This window comes from Phoxinus phoxinus (genome assembly GCF_949152265.1).
Source record: "Phoxinus phoxinus genome assembly, chromosome: 10".
Lineage (NCBI taxonomy): Eukaryota > Metazoa > Chordata > Actinopteri > Cypriniformes > Leuciscidae > Phoxinus > Phoxinus phoxinus.
In genome coordinates, this window is record NC_136885.1 from 18,054,481 (window position 1) to 18,074,821 (window position 20,341).

At 40.1% G+C, this 20,341-nt stretch overlaps 1 protein-coding gene across 2 annotated transcripts in view; it reads right to left on the reverse strand.

Annotated features, from left to right (window-relative positions):
• The window catches only part of LOC307005037 (nectin-2), a 70,438-nt gene extending 50,453 nt beyond the window's left edge, over nt 1-19,985 (reverse strand). Inside the window, exon 1 of one of the 2 annotated variants that reach the window (XM_079624766.1) lies at nt 19,482-19,939. In XM_079624766.1, the coding sequence (XP_079480892.1) occupies nt 19,482-19,530 (49 nt within the window). In that variant the 5' untranslated portion in view covers nt 19,531-19,939. Of the gene's footprint in view, nt 1-19,481 lie in introns of both variants that reach the window. The other variant, XM_079624765.1, reaches the window with a different exon arrangement.
• Nucleotides 19,986-20,341: the final 356 nt, after the last annotated feature.

Here is a 20,341-nt window from a genome sequence, read left to right on the forward strand (position 1 = left end):
CCCGAAACCAAAAGTAAATAAATAAATAATACCGGTAATTTAATTAATCAACCTTATTTTATAATCATCACTCAAATAGCTAAAAATGAGTAGTACAGTAGTAGTAGTAGTAGTAGTATATTCAAGTATATATAAAGGCAGTCTTAACAACAGAATTGTTTCTACTATAGTTTTTTTGTGAAATATAAACATTTAAATGACAATAAGCTGTAAACTTGTTTTCATTACAGATTTATTCAAGCATACATTAAATAATTTAGACAATTTGAGTAAAACGGCAAAACAACATTTATTGTTTGAATTTCGGTGCATCCCTAATTTTAACCAGATATTTTTGTCAAGCATGTGCAGTCTTATGAGGAGCTCAAATGATACTATAGACACACACAGGAAAAGAGCAGTTTTCACACAACCCTGTTCCCTTTTACCACACACACACACAGACTCACAATTATGAGCTAATGAGGCCTGAGAGAAAGAATGAGGGCCATGTGCAGCTTGAAATGAAGCACAAATCATCATCCATTTGCCTCTTTGTACAAACACGTGCAACACACACAGATTGAGAAGAGTGACACATGACCAGGGCGAAGGGACTTCCATCCTACAGGCTAAATTATTCATCTGCTACTTACGACCGAGAGAGAGAGACAAGAAATAACAACACGATGCTTTTTGCAAGGACTGAAAGAGAAGCGTTTCACCCAAATAAATCATAGGCTTCTCATTTTCGATTAGGAGTGACACAGTTTGTGCATCACTACAGTTATTCCTCGTTTTGCTGGACATGTCGAGTCTTCGCCTGCATGTATTCTGGGCTTGTAGCAGCTGTCAATCATCAACTCATGTCACTTAAAATGTCACTGGCCAGGGGTGACCAATCAGATGAGACGAGATAAGAAGACGAAAGATTGCTGTTTGTTTGTTTTTACAAATCCTTAAGATTAGAGACAACAAAAACCATCCACACTTGACCACACTGAATGCTTCAACAAACACACACATATACACGCAGAGCTCAGAGGTAATCTGAAGACTAATCTGGAAGCACTTGTGTGTGTGTGTGTGTGTGTGTGTGTGTGTGTGTGTGTGTGTGTGTGTGTGTGTGTGTGTGTAAAAACAGGTTTTGCTCACCTTGTAGGAACAAAATGTCAGAAAATGTCCCCAGAAGAGCTTTTTAAATTCATCTGTAATGCTTCCATTTCATTTATTAATATTGACATGTAAAATAATTTTACGAAACTAACTAGATATAGAAGTGAGCTCACAAAACACATTTGTTCTGAGTTCAAATCACATTCAAAGTAGCCGTTACACAAAGAACTTTCTTTTTTCAGAGGTCATATTGCAAACATAAGTGATATATCGCATGACTAGCCTTTGAACAAAATACAGATTGAATCCAATAATTAAACACTTCTGGTTTCGCTTTACTTCTGCTGCCTTGCACACGCTCAAACACACTTGTCTCCATCTGTATGTGGTGTGTAATAGGATTCCTGCATTTTCCAGAAGGAGGGAACCCGTTCGGTTAGCCGCTTCTGGGTAAAGTAAAGAGATGGCACAATCTCCAGCCATAGCTAAGAGACCGCAGCCAATCACATTATACTAGGCTTCAATTGTGTACAATACGAGCTCACAGCAGGCTCGCATTTAACTAAACAATGCTCAGAAGAGCTGATCTAGGAGGCAGAATGACTTTTGTTTAGTCTTACTCTCTTGTACTTACTTTTTGTGTTCGGTTTAGTATGTAATTAGTAAAAAAAAAAGAAAAGAAAAAAATATTCAACACATGATGTGGTTCACACTTGGCATGTTTGGTTTGATTAAAACTAACTTAGGTGCGATTGCTCTGTTAGAACGGTTCACTGCCATCCGAACCTTTGTGCGCACCAAACAAGTTTCAAGGTTCGAATTAAATATGAACGCAACATGAACCAAAAACGTTCGTTTGTGTGTGTGTGTGACAGAGGAATTCCTGCCGCTGTCTAACTCCTTTACACATTTTATAAACTCTTCACAAGTTTGCAGCTGGTCAAAATACCATCATATGTAGGTTACGCACATACAACGAGCCTATTTAGCCCAGCACACAGCATTGTTTTGGATGTTTGGCAAGTTCCGTCATAAAAGCAGACCAATCAGGTTGTGATGTGAACATATCCCAATGCCTTTAGGTTCAGTGTTTAAAATGCCAATGTGAACGCTAAGCGGACCAGAACCTTTTTTTAGTCCGGACAAAATGAACCAAGCAAACCAAACTTAAAGTGTGAACACAACCCAAATTGAAAATGATAGAAATACTGTGAACTGCAAATATAAATGGCAAGATGACATCTTTTTTTTTCAGATGTCCTTGGGGCGGCACATAGTGACATTTACTGTAGTCAGATTGCAAACAAATGAGTCTTTTAAACGATTATTTTTAGTGAATCAAAAACATACAGCGTAGCCCCTTTCAAGAATAAATTACTCTATTATTCGGCCTTTTCAATTAATCATCCAAAAAGACTGGCAGACTTTCTAAATTATTTTATGAGAGTTTGTAACCAAAAGTGTTAATGAGTTTATAGTTTTGTAATAGTTTTATAAAAATGTAAATTTGAAAATGTCATTACATTAGCGAAAAAGTGAATTTCATTCAAACCCAAGTAAAATAGTCAATATTACTGAAATACACCACCAAATGAATCAGAATCTAATCAAATCTAAATAGAACTGCAACTCAAATCCAACAGAGGGCTTGTAAATTAGAATCAAGCTGTAATTTAAAACTTTTATCTTGACTTTTGTAACCATTTGATACCGTGTCTTAACCAGGCATGATGCGATAAGTTCCATTGACAACAAATGTATCTGTTCATACTGAACGTGAACTGCAATCCCAGCCAATCAAAATGTACATCAAATGCACAACCCCAAAGAATCGAAAACCAATCAACTGACAAACTGTCCTGTTTTTCATCAGCTTTTCTTGCATGACGTTTGTTAACAAGTAGTCCTTCAAGCATTATCATATAATGTTATGTTTGCAAATGCCATAAATTCAAGTATTATAAAGTGTTAGCCAGGATTGTTTAAAGTACCGAGCACGAATCAAAGTCCACAGACCCCCTCAGACGCATTCTCAGCACGCTTTCTGAACAGACATTCATTACAGTGTCTGTAAACACACCGAGTCAGTAAACACTCGGCTCAAAGCAGCTAAATGGCCAGTGTTAGCACAGCACACAGACACAAAACAGCCTATCTGAGGAGAATAAGGGGGCAGTTGGGGTGAGCTGTGCGTGTGGACAGACAGCAGCACGTTTACAATGCTAAGGCACATTCCACTGAACACATTAACCAAGCATTTCACTACTTGGGTGTAATGACATCACTTTATGATGAATAAAGAGCTCATAAATGGTAATTAGCTCACAATGACATTGCTAGGTAATATTTGTACTCCACTTAGTCTTTTTACTTAATGGAATTTCGGTCTCATGAATACTAATTAATTATGACTTGGTTCTAAGGTGTCAATGCGATGTGCGGTGTTCGTTTTGCTCAATTCGCTAAATCTGATCATTTACTTGATACCTTCGAACTTCTCTTTTTTCTTTCTTTTTTGGTGGTTAATATACATATTTGCAACTGAAGTGTCAACGTTTCTTGAAGAAGAAGAATAAACATTGTTCTGGTATGATGATTGGTGTACAGATAGGCCTATATTCTGATTTACACATCTCATCTGACTGTCTCTGTTCTATGTATATGAATGTTCAGACTTTTCGTCCGCTCTAGAAATATTGAAGGTCCGTAGATACAGTCGTAGGCAAAGTTGTCTATACTCTGCAGAGTTTCAGCAGAGACAAGCGGATTAGTAAATCCGGTAAAATATCCCCTATATTATATGACAGTAAAGGTTCATATTTGGCTATATGTTATTTTACCTTATTAAGCCCTCTAAACCTATGTTTAGCCTATGGTGTGATTTATGCACACTTGTTCAAAATAGCCTGGTATGGGCAGATTGTTCACATGACGTAGGCAAAAGTTTTGTATCATTTACATGATGGATGCACGTTCTCATGTTTTGTTCTTTTAATTATTACCATGTTGGGCTGGGTGTCTATTTTTCTTAAATGCATCAACTCAGAATGCATAATGTTGTTTGATTGCTTGTGTTACCTGAGAAAATATATAATTTTGGTCTATTTGATGTAGTAGATTTAATGCAAGTGCGGTTCTGGTTGCGGGTATTGGCTGAAAGTTGGCAAATGTTCTGCTGGGGTGCGTGTGTGGTAAACTATAAAGCTCATTGGATTTAAACCATTATCATCATTACAGATAAATCTGGCTAATTCACAGCAAAAGAATGCACGAATCTGTGCTGCTTTTCTGTGAGACTCATTGCAGCAGAGAGATGGATGGAGACACACACACACACACAATATGGCGGATGAGGTCAGGTTTAACATCTACTCCATCACGATGACCAACACAAATGAGTCCGTGTTTCAAAAATGTTGATAATGTTTCTTTTGATAATATTGGCACAGAGCGACTTGTCTTGTGGACAATTAAACGTGAATCCTCTGCCTTTATCAGCATGTGTCGTGTCAACGTCGAACAATAAAAGAGGAAATCAATCAAGAGATCACTCACTACCTGCATCTGCTGATAGCACACACACACAGCACCTAACACCCCCCATTAATTAAACTAGCTCCCTATAATTACACTGATCTTCAAAGAGGGTGACAGAGAGAGAGAGAGAGAGAGAGAGAGAGAGAGAGAGAGAGAGAGAGGGGGGGGGGGGGATAAACCAGAAGAAAATAGAAGGAATGAACACGGGGCTGATTAAATGAATACATGCATCCGTGTTGTTGACTTCTGGGAGAATGTAACAGAAGTACAATATATATTAAGCAGATCACCAAAGAGCTAAATATGACATGTACGAGAGCGGCTGAAGGAAACACACACACAAGCAGCAATAAGCTGTTAAATGAGCTGGCTGCCGGCATCTCCTTTTAAAGGATGTGAGGGAGATTAGGCTGAGGCGGCAGAGATTTGCCACCACTTTTGATTAGGAACGGATCATCCTGGATTTTCTTCACATCACACGTACACACTCGCACATCAGAGACGCGGCTAATTACAAACGCACACAGGCGCACACAAATGCCCTCACACGCTCCAGCAGCGATGTCTAACTAATTACCTGCTGGAAATGACAGGATCTGCAGGTGAGAGGAGAGACGAGACGAGAAAGAGACCGCTAGAACTTTAACACCTGAGAGAGCAGAGGTGACCGTTATCTGTTTAACACCAAGAAGAGAGAAACCGAGAAAGAGTTGAGAATAAGACGAGACTATTATCACATGAACACCTGAGAACGGATAGAGAAGGTATGGAGACAAGAGACCCAAAGAGGTGCTAAGACACAACATGAGATGAAAAGAGATCAAAATTAGACAAGAAAATTATCACTTTTAACACCTAACCTGGGGCACACGAGACAAGGAAAATATGATAAGTAATAAGACGGATGAGAAGAGAAAGAGATGAGATGATTTTCAAGAGACGAGACTGGCTGAGACTTATCACTTGGACACATGGAAGATAAGAAAAGAGAAGTTAAGGAGACGAGAAGAGACAAGAAAAGAAGACATGACAAAACAAAGATGAGTATCACTTTAACACTTGAGAGAAGAGATGAGACTAACAGAGTAAGGCGAAAGAGAAGACACTACATGAGATGAGACAACAAGAGACGCAAAAAGGATGAGAAGGAGACAAGATGGTTACTATGGGGGGGAAAAAGATTCAATGAATCATGATTCATTCTTTAATGATTCTGAATCAATTCACAAAAATCAGCACGCCAATCGTGATGGACAAATTTTGGATTGAAATGTGAGGTGCCTAAAGACTCCGACCCCTAAAAGAGAGGTTTATAACAACACCTGAAAGAGGAGAGAGAAGACAAGGTATCATTTCCACATCTGCTTCTCTTCAATCACAGCGGCATTCCAGAACAGACCGGTGAAGGAACTCGGCTTATCTATGAATGATCAGCCAAAGAAAATCCGGACATGAGGAGTCCTGAAAAACGGGTCGTAAACCCATCACTCTGTTATTTCCAGGGATAAGGAGGGGTGGAACGGGAGGAGGGGAAAAAAATGAGAGCGAGCAGAGAAATGCAACAGCTGTTTCCCATCACATCTGCACAGAGACACAGCCATCAGCTCACAGACACTGCCCTGCGGAGGAGAGAGACAGACACAGGGTGGTGTGTGAGTGTGTGTGTGGATGGTCACGGTGGGGGTGAGCGGTAGATGAAATATGGAAAGAGAGAGAGAGGGATGGGGGGGGGGGGTGATGTGAGAGTTGGAGTCGAGCTCTGTTGCTGAAGTAACCTGCTCTGCATTCCCCTTGAGTGAGTCTTTCACTCCCTCAGACAGCTGAAGTTCCTCTCGCTCGTGCTCTCGCTCCCTTTTTCTGACACCCGGAACAAGAAGGGCCTGTGTGAGTTCAAAGATGAAGGAACCCAAAGGAAAGTGTGGGAGTGTGTGTGTGCAAATGTCCTCATCAGACCCTGCTTCACCGTCAAGGCATGGCAGTCGCAGCAGCAAGGAGAAATAGGACACATCCATCTAAAGCTGAGTGCCGAAGGAACGCCACCTCGCACCAGCAGCAGGGCTGTTTTTATATTAAATTAACTAACATTTGTACATGAAGCAAATACAATGAAAAACTGTGGACAAACACAAATTGCTGCCACGTGGTGTAGCTTGTGTTTCAATAAAGATTAGGAAAATCTACTTTGCGAAAACTTACAAATTGGGGGGGGGGGGTGCACTGTTTCCATGGCAACATATGAATTAACCCCCCCCCCCCCCACACACACACACACACACACACACACACCGCACCCCTCTGAGTTTGCGTCTCCGGTAACCGCTGGGGATGGAGACACACGGTTAGTGGTAGGTTTATCTCATCCCAGGTTATCATTGAGAGCAAATGGCTGATGAAAGATAATGAATCAAGACTGGAGGTCTCATGTTGAAAAACACACTAGAACACACAAACATACACACATTTGCCTCCTAATCTCCCTCTCACCGGCTTTCAAAGCGTTTTGTTGACTGATAATGGCCGCTAAAATATACAAACGCTACATTGTTTGCTTTGCTTTCAGTCTGTCTTGATTTATCTCTCAACCACAGAGAACTGAACCAAAATATTTGCTTGCTAGTTCAAAGAGCCATTCTTTATTGCATCTCTGGAGTTACTCACATGCATGTTTACTTACCAATGTAAACAGGACTAAATTAAAGCTAATTAGTTTTACTACAGACTAACTTCAACCTCAAACAACAATAACAGAAAACGTTTTGCATTTACTTTATTCGTGAACTTTTGGTGACATTTCTCAAGCATTTTGTTTCCCGAACGCACATGCATGCACACACACGCGCGCACACACACACACGCATGCACAGACGCATGCACACACGCACGCACACACACTACCACCAGCGTCTGTGCACTATTTAACCCTGTCTTATTCTATTATAGTGCACCAGGTGTAAGAATGTGCTCACATTCTCTCTTCTTTCCATCTGTTCTCATCATCCATCTCTTTCTGCAGTCCACCTTTTCTATGCTCTAATTCATTTATTCATACATACATGATATATACACACATACATGCAATGAATTCAGGGAGATTAACCTCTACAAGATTAGCAAGCATTAATGATTTTTTAGAGCTAATTTTTAAAAAGTAAAAATGTATTGTACTTTGATAATCACAGCAAACCTCTTTAGTATATAATTACAAAATATGCTTCAAAAGTCGACATGAAATGGAAATTGTCAACCCATTTAGCTTCCATAATGTGATGTATTTCAGAGTGAAATGGGATATTTAATGAGACATAAGGATTTTATCATACCAGATAACATACCAGCACTGATGAATTATTCACAACAAGACCAGGAAAGTGCATTAAGACAAAAAATAAGATTCATTTCAACGTCACATTGACTTTAAATAACACCTACATTCTTCGACTGCTAGCTAGAAACTATTTCAACTCTGTTAAGTACTGCCAGGAACCGTCCATGCACAAAGGTTTCCACTTTTGCAGTTTGAGTTCCCATCAAAGCGAAGGATTGAACGAGGGGATCTCAGAGAAAAGCAGAATGCTAAAGGGGGGAGATTCGTTTCATCTGCTCTTTTCGGCTCATCAGGAATGACATAAAATAAAATCTCTCACACAAGGTGAGGAAAGAATAACCACGCAGCACAATAAGGTTGTTTGAACAAATCCATTTCAATTGCTTGAAATCCATCAGAAAATGCGTTTGCATAGCCTCTGTGTGAGAGCTGCTTGTTTGTCAGCCACACTTCCGCTGCATGTTAAAATATCAATCTTTCTCTCTCGCTCCCTGACACCTCTCCTCCTCCATCAACCATCCCTTCATTCACCCACCCATCTATTCATCCCTCTCTCCCTCAGCATCTAAATAAATAAACATTGAGAAGGGAACGAGGGAGACCAGGAGAGAAAAACTAGGACACTACAACCTGGGACCCATAGACCTCCCCCACACACAGACAGACTGAGAGAGACAGGATGGTATGGTATACCGGCACATATTTAGGTAAAGGAAGGAAGGAAGGAAGGAAGACGTAAGAGGAAGAGGAGTGTATTACGTTCAAGAATGAGGGATAACAGCAGGGGAGGGATGACGTTAGAGCATAATGTCATGGGTTCGATTCCCCGGGAATGCATGAACTGATATGTATTATTGGATAAAAGCATCTGCCAAATGTAACTGTCAATGTTATTAATAATCCAAATCAGATAAATAGACTTCCATGGGGAGAGACAGAGGGATGAAGAAAAGGCTGAATCGAGATTCCTGCCCTTTTAAGCTGCATCTGCCTAATCAAAATGCTCCAGTGCTAATCACTTAGAGTCGATTTTACATCCCTTGCTAGCTGGTCCGCCTGGGGCTTTTTTCCTGTTCTTTTCTTTTTCGTTCTCTCACTGGCCCGTGTTGCCCTGAGGGCTCGGTTATGGCACAGAAGAAGAATAGCTCACAAACTGAAAACAAATTTACACTCATATCATGTTAGTCTACTCATACATATGATATACAAGCAGATATTAAGCTAAGGTGCGTGCACATACAAAGCTGCATGAAAATACTCAACCATACACACAGAGATCAGGAATTTTCATATGAAAATAAGAACAATGCCTGTCTAACTCCGAAGGGTGCAGGTCATCTCATATGTACGAGTTGGCACACCCTATATATCAGTTTATTTTTCAATGGAATATTTGATAACAATTAGCCAACTAAATAAATATTTTGTTTAAATTAAACAATAAAAAATAAATAAAAAAAATGTAGCATTAGAGACCTCTTTCCATTTTTTAAAAAAAATCTTCCCATGCCCAAACTTTTTAAATGGTATAGCCTAGTGTATATATAAAAGTATTATAAATTAACACGTTTTGTTACAATGTTTTCTTGAGCTGCTCAGTTTAATTTAGATTGACCCCAAGTAGCGTTATTTTCCCGCAGTGCCCTTCGAGGGCACAAAAATTCACCCAGTGTGTCAGCACTTTTATTCCCCATCATGCTTTGCTTCTCAGGGAGGGCCATAAAAAGGAGAGCCATTGTGAAAACTATCCATTCACCCCTCATAAAGAGCGTGAGGAACATTTTCTCCTCTCTTCATTCTTCTGTCCTCTAGAGAGCAGAGGAAGAGAAGGGTAGATCCTCCGACGCTGCCATATCACTTACCTGTATAAAGGACATGGCTGAGAGAACAATGAGGGGCTTTCTTTAGTCTCTCCCCTCACCCCACACACGCACACACACTTGTTTGAAATGCAGTGTGATTCTAGAAGAGGTAGGGAACAAACACAATGGCTCCTCTGTTCCTCCATGTCCACCATTTCATGTTCCCTTTACTCATCACTGATGAACTGAGCTGTGACTGACAGGTACTATATGTTAATGAATAATTATGTGTAATTTAGAGAGGAATTCAATACAAACAATACAATAATGCATCTACCATCTTTATCAACTGAACTGTACTGGTGCGTAGTGGCATAAGTTAGCAGTGGGGATTTTGATTCATTCTAGTGACTCAAATCTTTTGACTCTGTTCACATACCTTTACATTTAATAATTTAGCAGATGCTTTTATCCAAAGCGACTTAAAAATGAGGAAAATTATCAGCCAAACAGATTCGTTCAGATTCATTCACTTGTTCGTTCAGTGTTTTACATCAGTAGGTGGAGGAAGTCGGTGTCTTTTTGTCTTTTATGAGCGAGTCACTCAACAGATTTCTCTAAAAACAGAGTAACAATTGTAGTTTATTAATATAATAGTGTTGTAGAAATAATGTGACTTCACCTATTTTTACAAATGACAAAGCAGATTTATTTTTTCCTCCATTGTGATGACAACCGAGACTCAAAACACATTCTTCCAACCACTGCACACACACAAAAAACGGACCGAAACACCTTTACTGAATGTACATTGCTGTGTGACGCATCAAACAATAGCTTCAAGTAAATCTAGCAAATGCGACACCTACACAGAATCTATTGTCACTGGTGTCAGTGAATTCTCTCACTGATTCTTACAAGTATTTTGACCTTTAACTGAATCACCAAATGGTGTTTTCTGCTATCTCCGCGTACAGTGTTTTTCTCTTTCAACAATGGAAAATGAGCTGTTTAGCTGGTTTAACCTTCATGAACCACATAATGGGACAAGAAAGGAAAGAGACAAGAGAAGAGAAAGACTACTGGGAGAAGGAAAGAGAGGTCAGACCCAATTTTAAGAGAAATGGTGTGATTGGAAGCAGAAACGTGGACCTTCTTTTAGAGGAGAAAGGAAAGGGCAGAAGACGTGACTGCATCCAACTATTAGAGAGAAATAGACTGGTTGCATTTGAAAGAATGATTTTACATGAAAGGTAAATCAGGAACGAGAATCATGCCTGGGTACTCCCGTCATAATAATAACTGCAAACAAAGCACAGAAACACAGTACTCTGAAGAAATATCAACTGTCCTGGTTTTACAAAGCAAACAACATCTAGTCAAAGTCCACAACAAACAAACAAAAAAAATAGCAGAACAACAACAAAGCTGAGGGAAAGAAAGAAAGAAAGAAAGAAAGAAAGAAAGAAAGAAAGAAAGAAAGAAAGAAAGAAAGAAAGAAAGAAAGAAAGAAAGAAAGAAAGAAAGAAAGAAAGAAAGAAAAGAAAGACATGACTAGAGAAATAATGAGTCAGAGAGAGAGAGAGAGAGAGAGGGAGGGAAGAAGGTCGCTGGAGAGTGACAGACTGAACATCCCAGCAGTCAGATAGTCCCGTTAAGTGGACTGAATCCTCAAGATGGAAGAAGTGAGAAACAAGGGATAAAGAGGAAGAGAGAGACTGGTGGGAGGATGGACTGCGCTCGTTTGTTAAATGGCTGACAGGAGCAAAAGAATACAGACAAAAAAAAACATCACAGAGGGAGGTCTGGAGAAACACAATGAGGATCAGAGGTCAGAAGGCAACAAGAAAACAAAGAAGATTGTTCGGCAAACATACCTAACAAAATGTTAATTGTAAGTTTGATAGTTAAAATGAGGCTTAAAGGGAAAGTTCAACCAAACCGGATCTTGTTTTAAACCTTTATGACTTTCTACAGACTATTTAAATTCATCCTCCCTTACACGGTTACCATTTACATCTCATATCATTTGTAAACTCTTGCATTACCAAGGCAACAACTAACACATTTGTATTACATTCCAAACTTTTTTTATATCAGCCCCACAGTGGAAAACTAAACCATATCTGTACCAGCTGGGCTAGATCGGCGTGGAATGAAATGGTTAACCAACAACAACGGCTTAGACAACAGTGGAAAAGTGGCTAGTTTTGGATGAACTGCGCCTTTAAATTCCAAACTTTCAAAGTCACCTAGACAAGCTCCAGTTCTCCTTGGGAGAACAATCTCGGGAGAACTTAATTTGGGTGATTCACACATTTTTAGTTATTTTACAGTATTTCTTTTCAAGTATGCTGACCTTATAAAATACTACATAGAACATACACTAGCATTCACCAAATGTACCCAACAGAACTCACAGGAGACGGGCAAAATTATCTTAAAGGTCACCGCTGTTTTTCTCTGACAGCTCGCTACATTGGGCATGCTAATGACATTAGCGTTCTCTGAGGAGCGCTGTGCCGCTCGCGCTTACAGGAATAAGATAATTCAGCTCGCTGTGACTGTGCTGTAGTTACTGTATCTGGTTTGGAATGAGGCTGCACAAAAAAACTAGGCCATTTCTGGTTGGCTAGGATCCAGTCCGGCTTCCATCACGTCGTGGACTGGCACGACATTCTGCGGACCAGGTGCAAGCCGCTCAGGAAGAGGAGGAGAGGAAAAGAGAGTGAAAGACAAGGGCAAACTGGCGCTAACGTCATTCCTAACTACAACTGAGTGCAGGGATTAAGAGTGTGAAAAGGATGTGAAAGTGAAAAGAGGGTGGTGGGGATATAAGAGAAAGCATAGAGTAAATAAAAAAAACGAGATAAGTCATCACATCAGACGTCCTCTGGAAACGAGGGACTATATTTCACAGCGATGTCAGTCCGACAGGGCAGAGGCTTAACGTCTTTAATAAGCCGTGTCGACTCACAAGGGCATCGCTGGCCTTGCTGATCGATACAGGATCAATATAGAGCAAAGCCTCACTTCCTTGTCTGCCTCTGGCTAGCCGACTCCAGATGGACACGCAAAGGACAGTGAGAAAAAAAAAGGGGGGGGGGGGGGGGGGGGCAGAGGAAGGACGATCTTTTAAACAGTATCAGTCACTTCATAAAAGAGTGAGTGAGAGAAACCGAGGCTAATAAGAGGGAAATTGTCTCCTGCATGATTTGTGAATGATGACCAGGGCTACCGAAGGTCACATGGTTCGTCACAGACAGCGGTTTTAATTTTCGCTCCCGTGGAGCATAACGTGTAGCATAATGATACAATTACTGACTAAAAGCCTGTTCACACCAAGGACGATAACTATAACGATAAAGTTTTAAAAATGGTTCTAAGTGTATGAGAATAGGGTCCACTTTAAGCTATAACAATATTGACAGAGAAACGATATTGTTGGAATCACTTTTAAGGTTGGGACACATGATCAAGCGTTTTTGAGCGTTGGTCGGCTTAGTTTTTTGTGTGTGTGTTCCGCACCGCTGCCTCTAGTCGGACGCCATTTTTGGACCATTTCAGCATGTTGAATTGACACTGGGCCGTCGGTGAGAGAGAACTCTGATTGGTTGTTCAGCTTAGCGAACGAGCCAGTGCACAAAAATAAAAGCGAAAATGATGAAAGCAAGTGAAGACGGCAGAGAAAGAAGGCTGTTATAATTATACATCTTACCTAAGCATTCGAATACATGATTATTTCTAACATGAGGCGAAAACAGTCCTATTTCGTCACCAGTTCTTTGACTTTGACAGTTTGTGTCTCAGGCTTTAGAATAATTTTTTCCAGCTGATGTACAATAAAAACACTGAGCGATAAAAAGTCAGAATCCATTCGTTAAATGAGATCGAGTGTTTAAAGCAGTAGAAGCAGTTTCCTCTTAAAATAAGCAGAACGTTATTGTGCATAGGTGTGGATGCTAATAATTAGCCCTGTTATCGTTATTTATTTATATGGTTATCATTCTTGGTGTGAGCTGGCATGTGTGTATGCACCTAAAATGACAATGAAATGGAGCATGATATCGCAGGACTGAGATTTTTTTAGCATTACTCATAATATAATGCAACTCTCCGTTGTGGGATTCACGTCTCGCTTATGTAGCTATTCAGAGGCACCGCTATCCAGCCAGACACGTTCTTTCACGCAACCTCTCTCCACACTCCGCTGTGCCCAGTGTGCGAGGGCGCTCGCAGCGAGGAGTCCTGAAACCACCGGCATGCTAAATTTATGAGACAGCACGAGTGTGCTTTTAAAAAATCCTCAGGAATCAGAACCACTTTCACCCCCCTCGTCCCTCCCTCTGTGAACCTCTTAGGACAAACACACGCTCATTCCACTAAAAGAAAGGAAGCCTTTCAGTTACTTCATCATCTGATGTTTCTGCCTCAAATGATAAAGTATCTAAGTATCTGCATGTGTTAGAAACACTCAGTAAGACGTATATTGCTATTTTAAATGTTCATTTCATGCACATATGTAAAAAAAAAAATTCTGCTGATGCTAGAAATTATACATGGCAGTCTGATTAAAAACCAATGATTCAAACTATACATTAAATGAACAAAGCTACTGTATGATTTTAGTAGGCTTTAAATATAGCGCGCAAGCCAATTTAACCACTTTAAATGTGCTTTTTGTTATTTTTAGCCTGCTTGACTTTTAACCCAAAGGTTGTGGGTTCGATTTTTAATACCGGCAGGAAATGACTGAGGTGCCCTCGAGCAAGGCAACTAACTCCCAATCACTCCCTGGGCGCCACAGTGAATGGCTGCCCACTGCTCCGGTGTGTGTGTGTGTGTGTGTGTGTGTGTGTGTGTGTGTGTGTGTGTGTGTGTGTGTGTGTGTGTGTGTGTGTCCACGGATTGCAGTGTGTGTGTTCACTACTCACTACTCCTAATGTGTGAGCACTAACTTGGATGGGTTAAATGCAGGGGACAAATTCAGAGTATGGGTTACCATACTTGGCCTTCACTTTCATTCATTCAGAATAGAGCAAAATTACATTCTACTAAATATGAATCTTTATACTTTATGGAAAATTAAAGTTACTGTGGAACATGAGAGTTAAATGATGAAAACTCAGTGAAAAACCTCAGTGAATATAGAGTCAACAAACCAGAAAGAGGAGCTACAGTCAGCATCCCAAAAACCTTCAGGGTTTCAATGTTAATCATAAAACGAACTGGATGGCATTCTGTCTAGAGGGGCCGAATGCTCATCATGTCCTATTCCTTTTTATGCCATTTGGCTTCACGTTTAAAGAGAGCAGATCTGTGGTTATTTTCCCTATGAGTAGACATGCCCTATTACAGCAACCTGGCAACTCTCAAAATTCCTATATCAATCTGGCAACCAGCGCAACTGGCTCCTGGAAGGTCACTGATCTCCCAGCATGCAATAGGACAAGGGGGTAAACTTAGCCAGCATGGGGTGTGATAACATTGTTTTTGTGTGTGTCTCGCTGAATCATGTTTTATCTCCATTTTAAATGCATAAAAACAGTAACAGTTCCACCACAAGATCATAAGGCACTTTTCGAAGTAGATGGTAAACCACAGCAGGAGCAGAACCCTACTTTCTCATTCCTCCTGCCACTTGTTTCAGTTCTCACCATCTTGTCAAAGCCACAATGGTCGGTTGGCTTTCCTTCGCCAGGCGAAGGACTAAAATATGAGGACCAATTAACTGGACATATCAACCCCATGAATCTCTAATACCGTAAAAGCATTCTGAGATCTGACATCTGCTGAACCAGTGAGAGCGGAGTGGAGCGAGAGAAAGAAAGTGACAAGAATAGAGCGAGGCAGTCAGAAAAGAAATGCTTGAAAGAGCCTTGTCCTCTAAGTGCTTTGAGGACCAGGCGAGATTCATTTTAGCTCCATTTTTGAACGAAGAAAAAGCGATTCTGAAAATAACCCTGACTACAAAAGTTACTTATATTATATATCACCCGTCACTCATAAGTCAGACACCGTTGTGTTCCATGGATATCGTACGAAGCTTGGCGGAAAAATCTCCAGTGTCCGTATTAGTGCAGGTTGATGTTAATTACAAGGTCAGTCATTGATTTCGGCAGACTTCATTCCCAGAGCTGCATGTCAAACACAGACTTGCGACAAGTGTTAAAAGCTTTGGTTCCCCCGTCCACAAATCCCCCAACACTCATCCAGCCTTATCTCTACAAGCAACCAGAATGAGAGATCCACAATCACTGATGGCTCCCTTCACCCGCACACACAGCTACTGGTTCCCAAAACCGCCTCATAAAGGTTCTTTATCAGCATCTATAGTACTTTCTAAAAAAAAAGTGGTTCTTCAGCGGTTCTTCATGGGCCACTTTTAAACCACTTTTAGTGCTATTTAGCACCATTTTTGTTTAGAGTGAAGAACCCATAACATCCGTTAGAGCTGCAAGATCAATCGTTAAAAGATCGATCTCGATTCACTCACCCGCAATCTTGTTTCTAAATGACAACGATTTGACTATGTCCATTACATTTTTGAAAAGTACGATCACAGCGAAAAATCTGATCTTCATTGGTGCTGCTGCTGATTAAAGCAGTTGTCATGTATAAAACCGCTTCACAAACCACACAGTACCATTATTTCTGTGCTACAAACATTCAAAGTCTCACAGAAGTACTGCGATAAAAGTTTATAATTCGGATGTAAACACTGATGTCTACAGTAGCGTAAATAGAGTAAATCACCTTTTAAAAGTAATGACCCTTAAAATAATGATTGTATCAAGTTCATTGTTACACCAGTAGGTGACAACAAATGATTTAAAATTGTATTTGTCATTGAATAATTGATTCAAGATATTCATTTTAAAAAATAAAATCTGATAAACCAAGTGAAGTATTTATGAGTGAGTCATTGAATCATTCATTCAAATTAATAATTAATACTAATTAAATGTTTTTAAATTGATAGCAGCAATTGACATTTTGTCAGGACCTCTAGTAAATAACATGTTATTTACAGTTGTCTATTCAGAATCATGAGAGAATCTATTTTTGATCACTATTTCAAACAAAGAAACCGTGATTGTCAATTTATCCAGAATTGTGCAGCTGCAGAATCTTTCCACAGCACAAAAGGTTCTTTATAGTGACATTTTTTTATTTAGATTATTAAAATGTTCTTTACATATAAGAAAAAAAATGGTTCTTTTAAGAATTGTTCACTAAACGGTTCTTTAAAGAACCCGAAAAAATCCCTTTTGAAACCTTTATTTTAAAGAGTAGCCTATACCAAGATAACCTTGTGTAAGAGTGTTTGCAGGAATGCAGCATTTTTTAAATCAATGTTCTTTCCACAGTCTTTCAGTTCTGTCTGCTTCTACACCTCCTCCCACGTTCTTTCACCAGCTCAGACACTAATAAACAGCGTGGCCTTGAGGTCAGCGTGAGGTGGGGCGGGGGGGGGGGGAGATTTGAATACACCAATGGCAATCATCGCTCAAACAAAAGCAAGCGGATAAGGACGGCAAGGGACGCAAAAAGAAAGGAAGGGAGGGAAAGAAATGGAAGAAGATGAGAGAATGGCAGCTGGAAAACCTTCAGAGTCGGTTCAACTTTTGTTTGCATGCTCCTCAGTTTCTGGAAACGGCAAACAATGGAGACCGTCTCGCCTGTTTACTCAACACTTCTTCACTGTTTAACCCACTTGAGCTAGGCGCTGTTCCAATCGCTGTGTGCGCTTGTTAGTGTGCGCCTGTAACTGCTGTACTCACACAGTTTAGAATAAGGTCATCTTGGCCTCCGCCTCCATCATCGTAGCAGCCTAACATTTTCCCCAACCCCCTCCTCCTCCTCTCACTCAAACAAACACACACACACACAGACCACTTGATGCATTCAGCCAGAGACGCTGCTACAGTAGCCCCCCTAACCCTGGCTTTCAATGAAAACACAGCATCTCCATGGCAACGGGTTCAAGCATTTTTTGACCCGTGTTCACTAGGAGGGTATTATAACACAATCAGTAGCTGCTATTGTGCAGATCTCTGCTGCTCCCAGTAGCCTACATTTCAGTCTGCAACTAAGAAAGATGAACCGGCTCAAGTTTTACACTCATAAAACTAGTTAAACCTATTTCCTGTCCGTATAGCTCTTAATTTAAAAAGCAATAATGAGGTTATTAAAATAAGGCTTTAATATTGGTGTGCATGATGTTGGGCTGATTGTTTTTAATAGGCACGCAATGAAAATGAGTCTGCAGGGGCCACTGAGTCGAGCTCACAAAACAATGCTTTGACCCTTTAAATATTTTGCAACTGCTGTGTATAAAGGCAAAAGCTCCCAGGACACTGAACTAAACGGATGCGAAGGGAAAGGGAAAAAAAGAAAACACAAGGCCTGTTTATACTGTTCGCTTAAGCGAGGCAATCATGACCCCTTCTTCCGCTGCTATGTTCATAAATAAAACAAATCCTTTGTTTCGTTATTCTAGTTTTCCTCCTGAAGTGCAGCCGATGTACTGTGAAATGGGCCCAGGCAGAAGAGGTCCAGACCATGAATAAGTTAAAGGAGTAAATTGCTTTTTTTCCCCTTATTTAGTTACGACAAAGTACTGCATCCTGTGATGTCACAAACCTTTACCACATCATATCCTCTTAATACATAATGTATTTTACTATACATTACAAATTTGCCATATATAAGACTATTCATACCTTTCATTATAATCAAAACTAACAAGTTCTACTGAAAATATTTTTTACGGTGATGTGTGTATGCTCGGTTAGACACTCACACCAGCCCAGCTCACTCGCTGTCAGGTGTTGTGCACCTGCGGACCATGGCATGGCAACTGAATAATTAAACTGCAAAGACACTGAGGAGCAGCTGAATATACGATCAAACGGCTGAAGTGGGGCGAAATATGACGATACAAAAGACGGTATACCGGCAAATTGATTGATCGTCGGTCAAATAAATTAGCCTAACTGACTAAAAATTCAACAACATGACGTTTTGAAAGTGATATTTAAAGCTTTCAGAGATAAGATTAAAATGACACTAAGTTGAAACCCATTTTATATAAATAAAAAAATACAAATACAAATACAACGAAACACCCTGTTGCTTGATATATTTATTTAAGTTAACGTTACGTGTCCTTTCAGTTGGAAATAATATGATATGATAAGAAATGAGATAAGACTCAAAGGACGTGAGGAATAGGGAGAAATCTGGTACGAGGGAGAGAGTGCACTGAAGGACGATTGGATAATGTCCATAGTTTCGTAAACAAACACACCTGTCAACACGTATGAGAAAAAAAGCACTTCCCAAGGCCACACCTAGAGAAACATGGCGCTTATCGAAACCAAACTCATACAATATCCAGGGGAAAGAAACCAGATGAATGAACCAAACCGGAAAGTTATTTTCCCTCATACTATAACTCTGGCTTAGTTAATAATGTTATTTCAAGAAGAATATAGTCATGAATGTAACGTTAGTCAGAGTTCAGTGAGAGATGTGCGCGCGCACGATTAAGATATAGTTAGCCTACTGAAGGATATTTATATATTATGACTCCCGACTATCGCTTTGATTGAGTCTATCTATTTGAATGAAAGTGATAGAGAACAATGTGATTTATAACCGGCAACAATTTGTGATTCCTTATACTATTTATTTAAAGATCATATTATATGTCTTACCTTGAATAATTAGGAGAAGGAGTGCGATTAACAGTCCTGACATGTTCATCGGAGGGAAGGGTGGACAGTCAGTCCACCTTTACAAAAACTGTCTGTTGTCCCGCTTGTTGAACTCGTTTAATCGAGACGGTCAGATGGAGATAGAAAATGTTAGGTGGTTTCTCTAGTTTCTTTCAATGGGCGAGCAGAGAAACTTAATGTTAAGGTGCGTCGCTGAAGCCTGTTCAGCAGTCCCTCCTCTTGAGTTGGTTTACAATCTAGCGTCCGAAATCCCTTTAAATCGTATAACCAGCTTCTGTCCTCCGAACTGCGGTGTCAGGCGGCCAGGTAAGAAGCGTCCTACAGGTGAATAAATATCCAATAAATGTATGTGAGTGAGTTGGAGGTTTCTCGGACTCAGACAGCGGAGTCTCAAACCTGTCGCCTTGGGATCGGACTCTGTTGAAACTCTATCAGGAGCGCGAAGCTCATTGGACACAGTCGTGTGATGTCATGCCGTACGTCACGCTAAATTTAAACCAGGCAGTCACCTAAAATCCAGTGGAGTTGGCTCGGTACTTTCCAGAAACTAGAAGGTTTTGACCATTATACTCCTTTCAGTTTCAGGCAACTAAACTATAATTCGATCCAATCATGACAGGAATTGTCCTACTTTCATTCAACAGTTCTTATGTTTCGACAGTTTCGTCTTATAAAGTGCTGTAACCTATTCACTAAATACCAGAGCCCTACACTGTATTAGCCTACACACTTCGTCATATAATGACGAAACTCCCTGTGTATTTCCTTTGCCTTTTTTTCTTTTTCTTTTTGATGCTGGCGTATATTCTGGAAAACAACAACATTTAAACCAGTCTAAC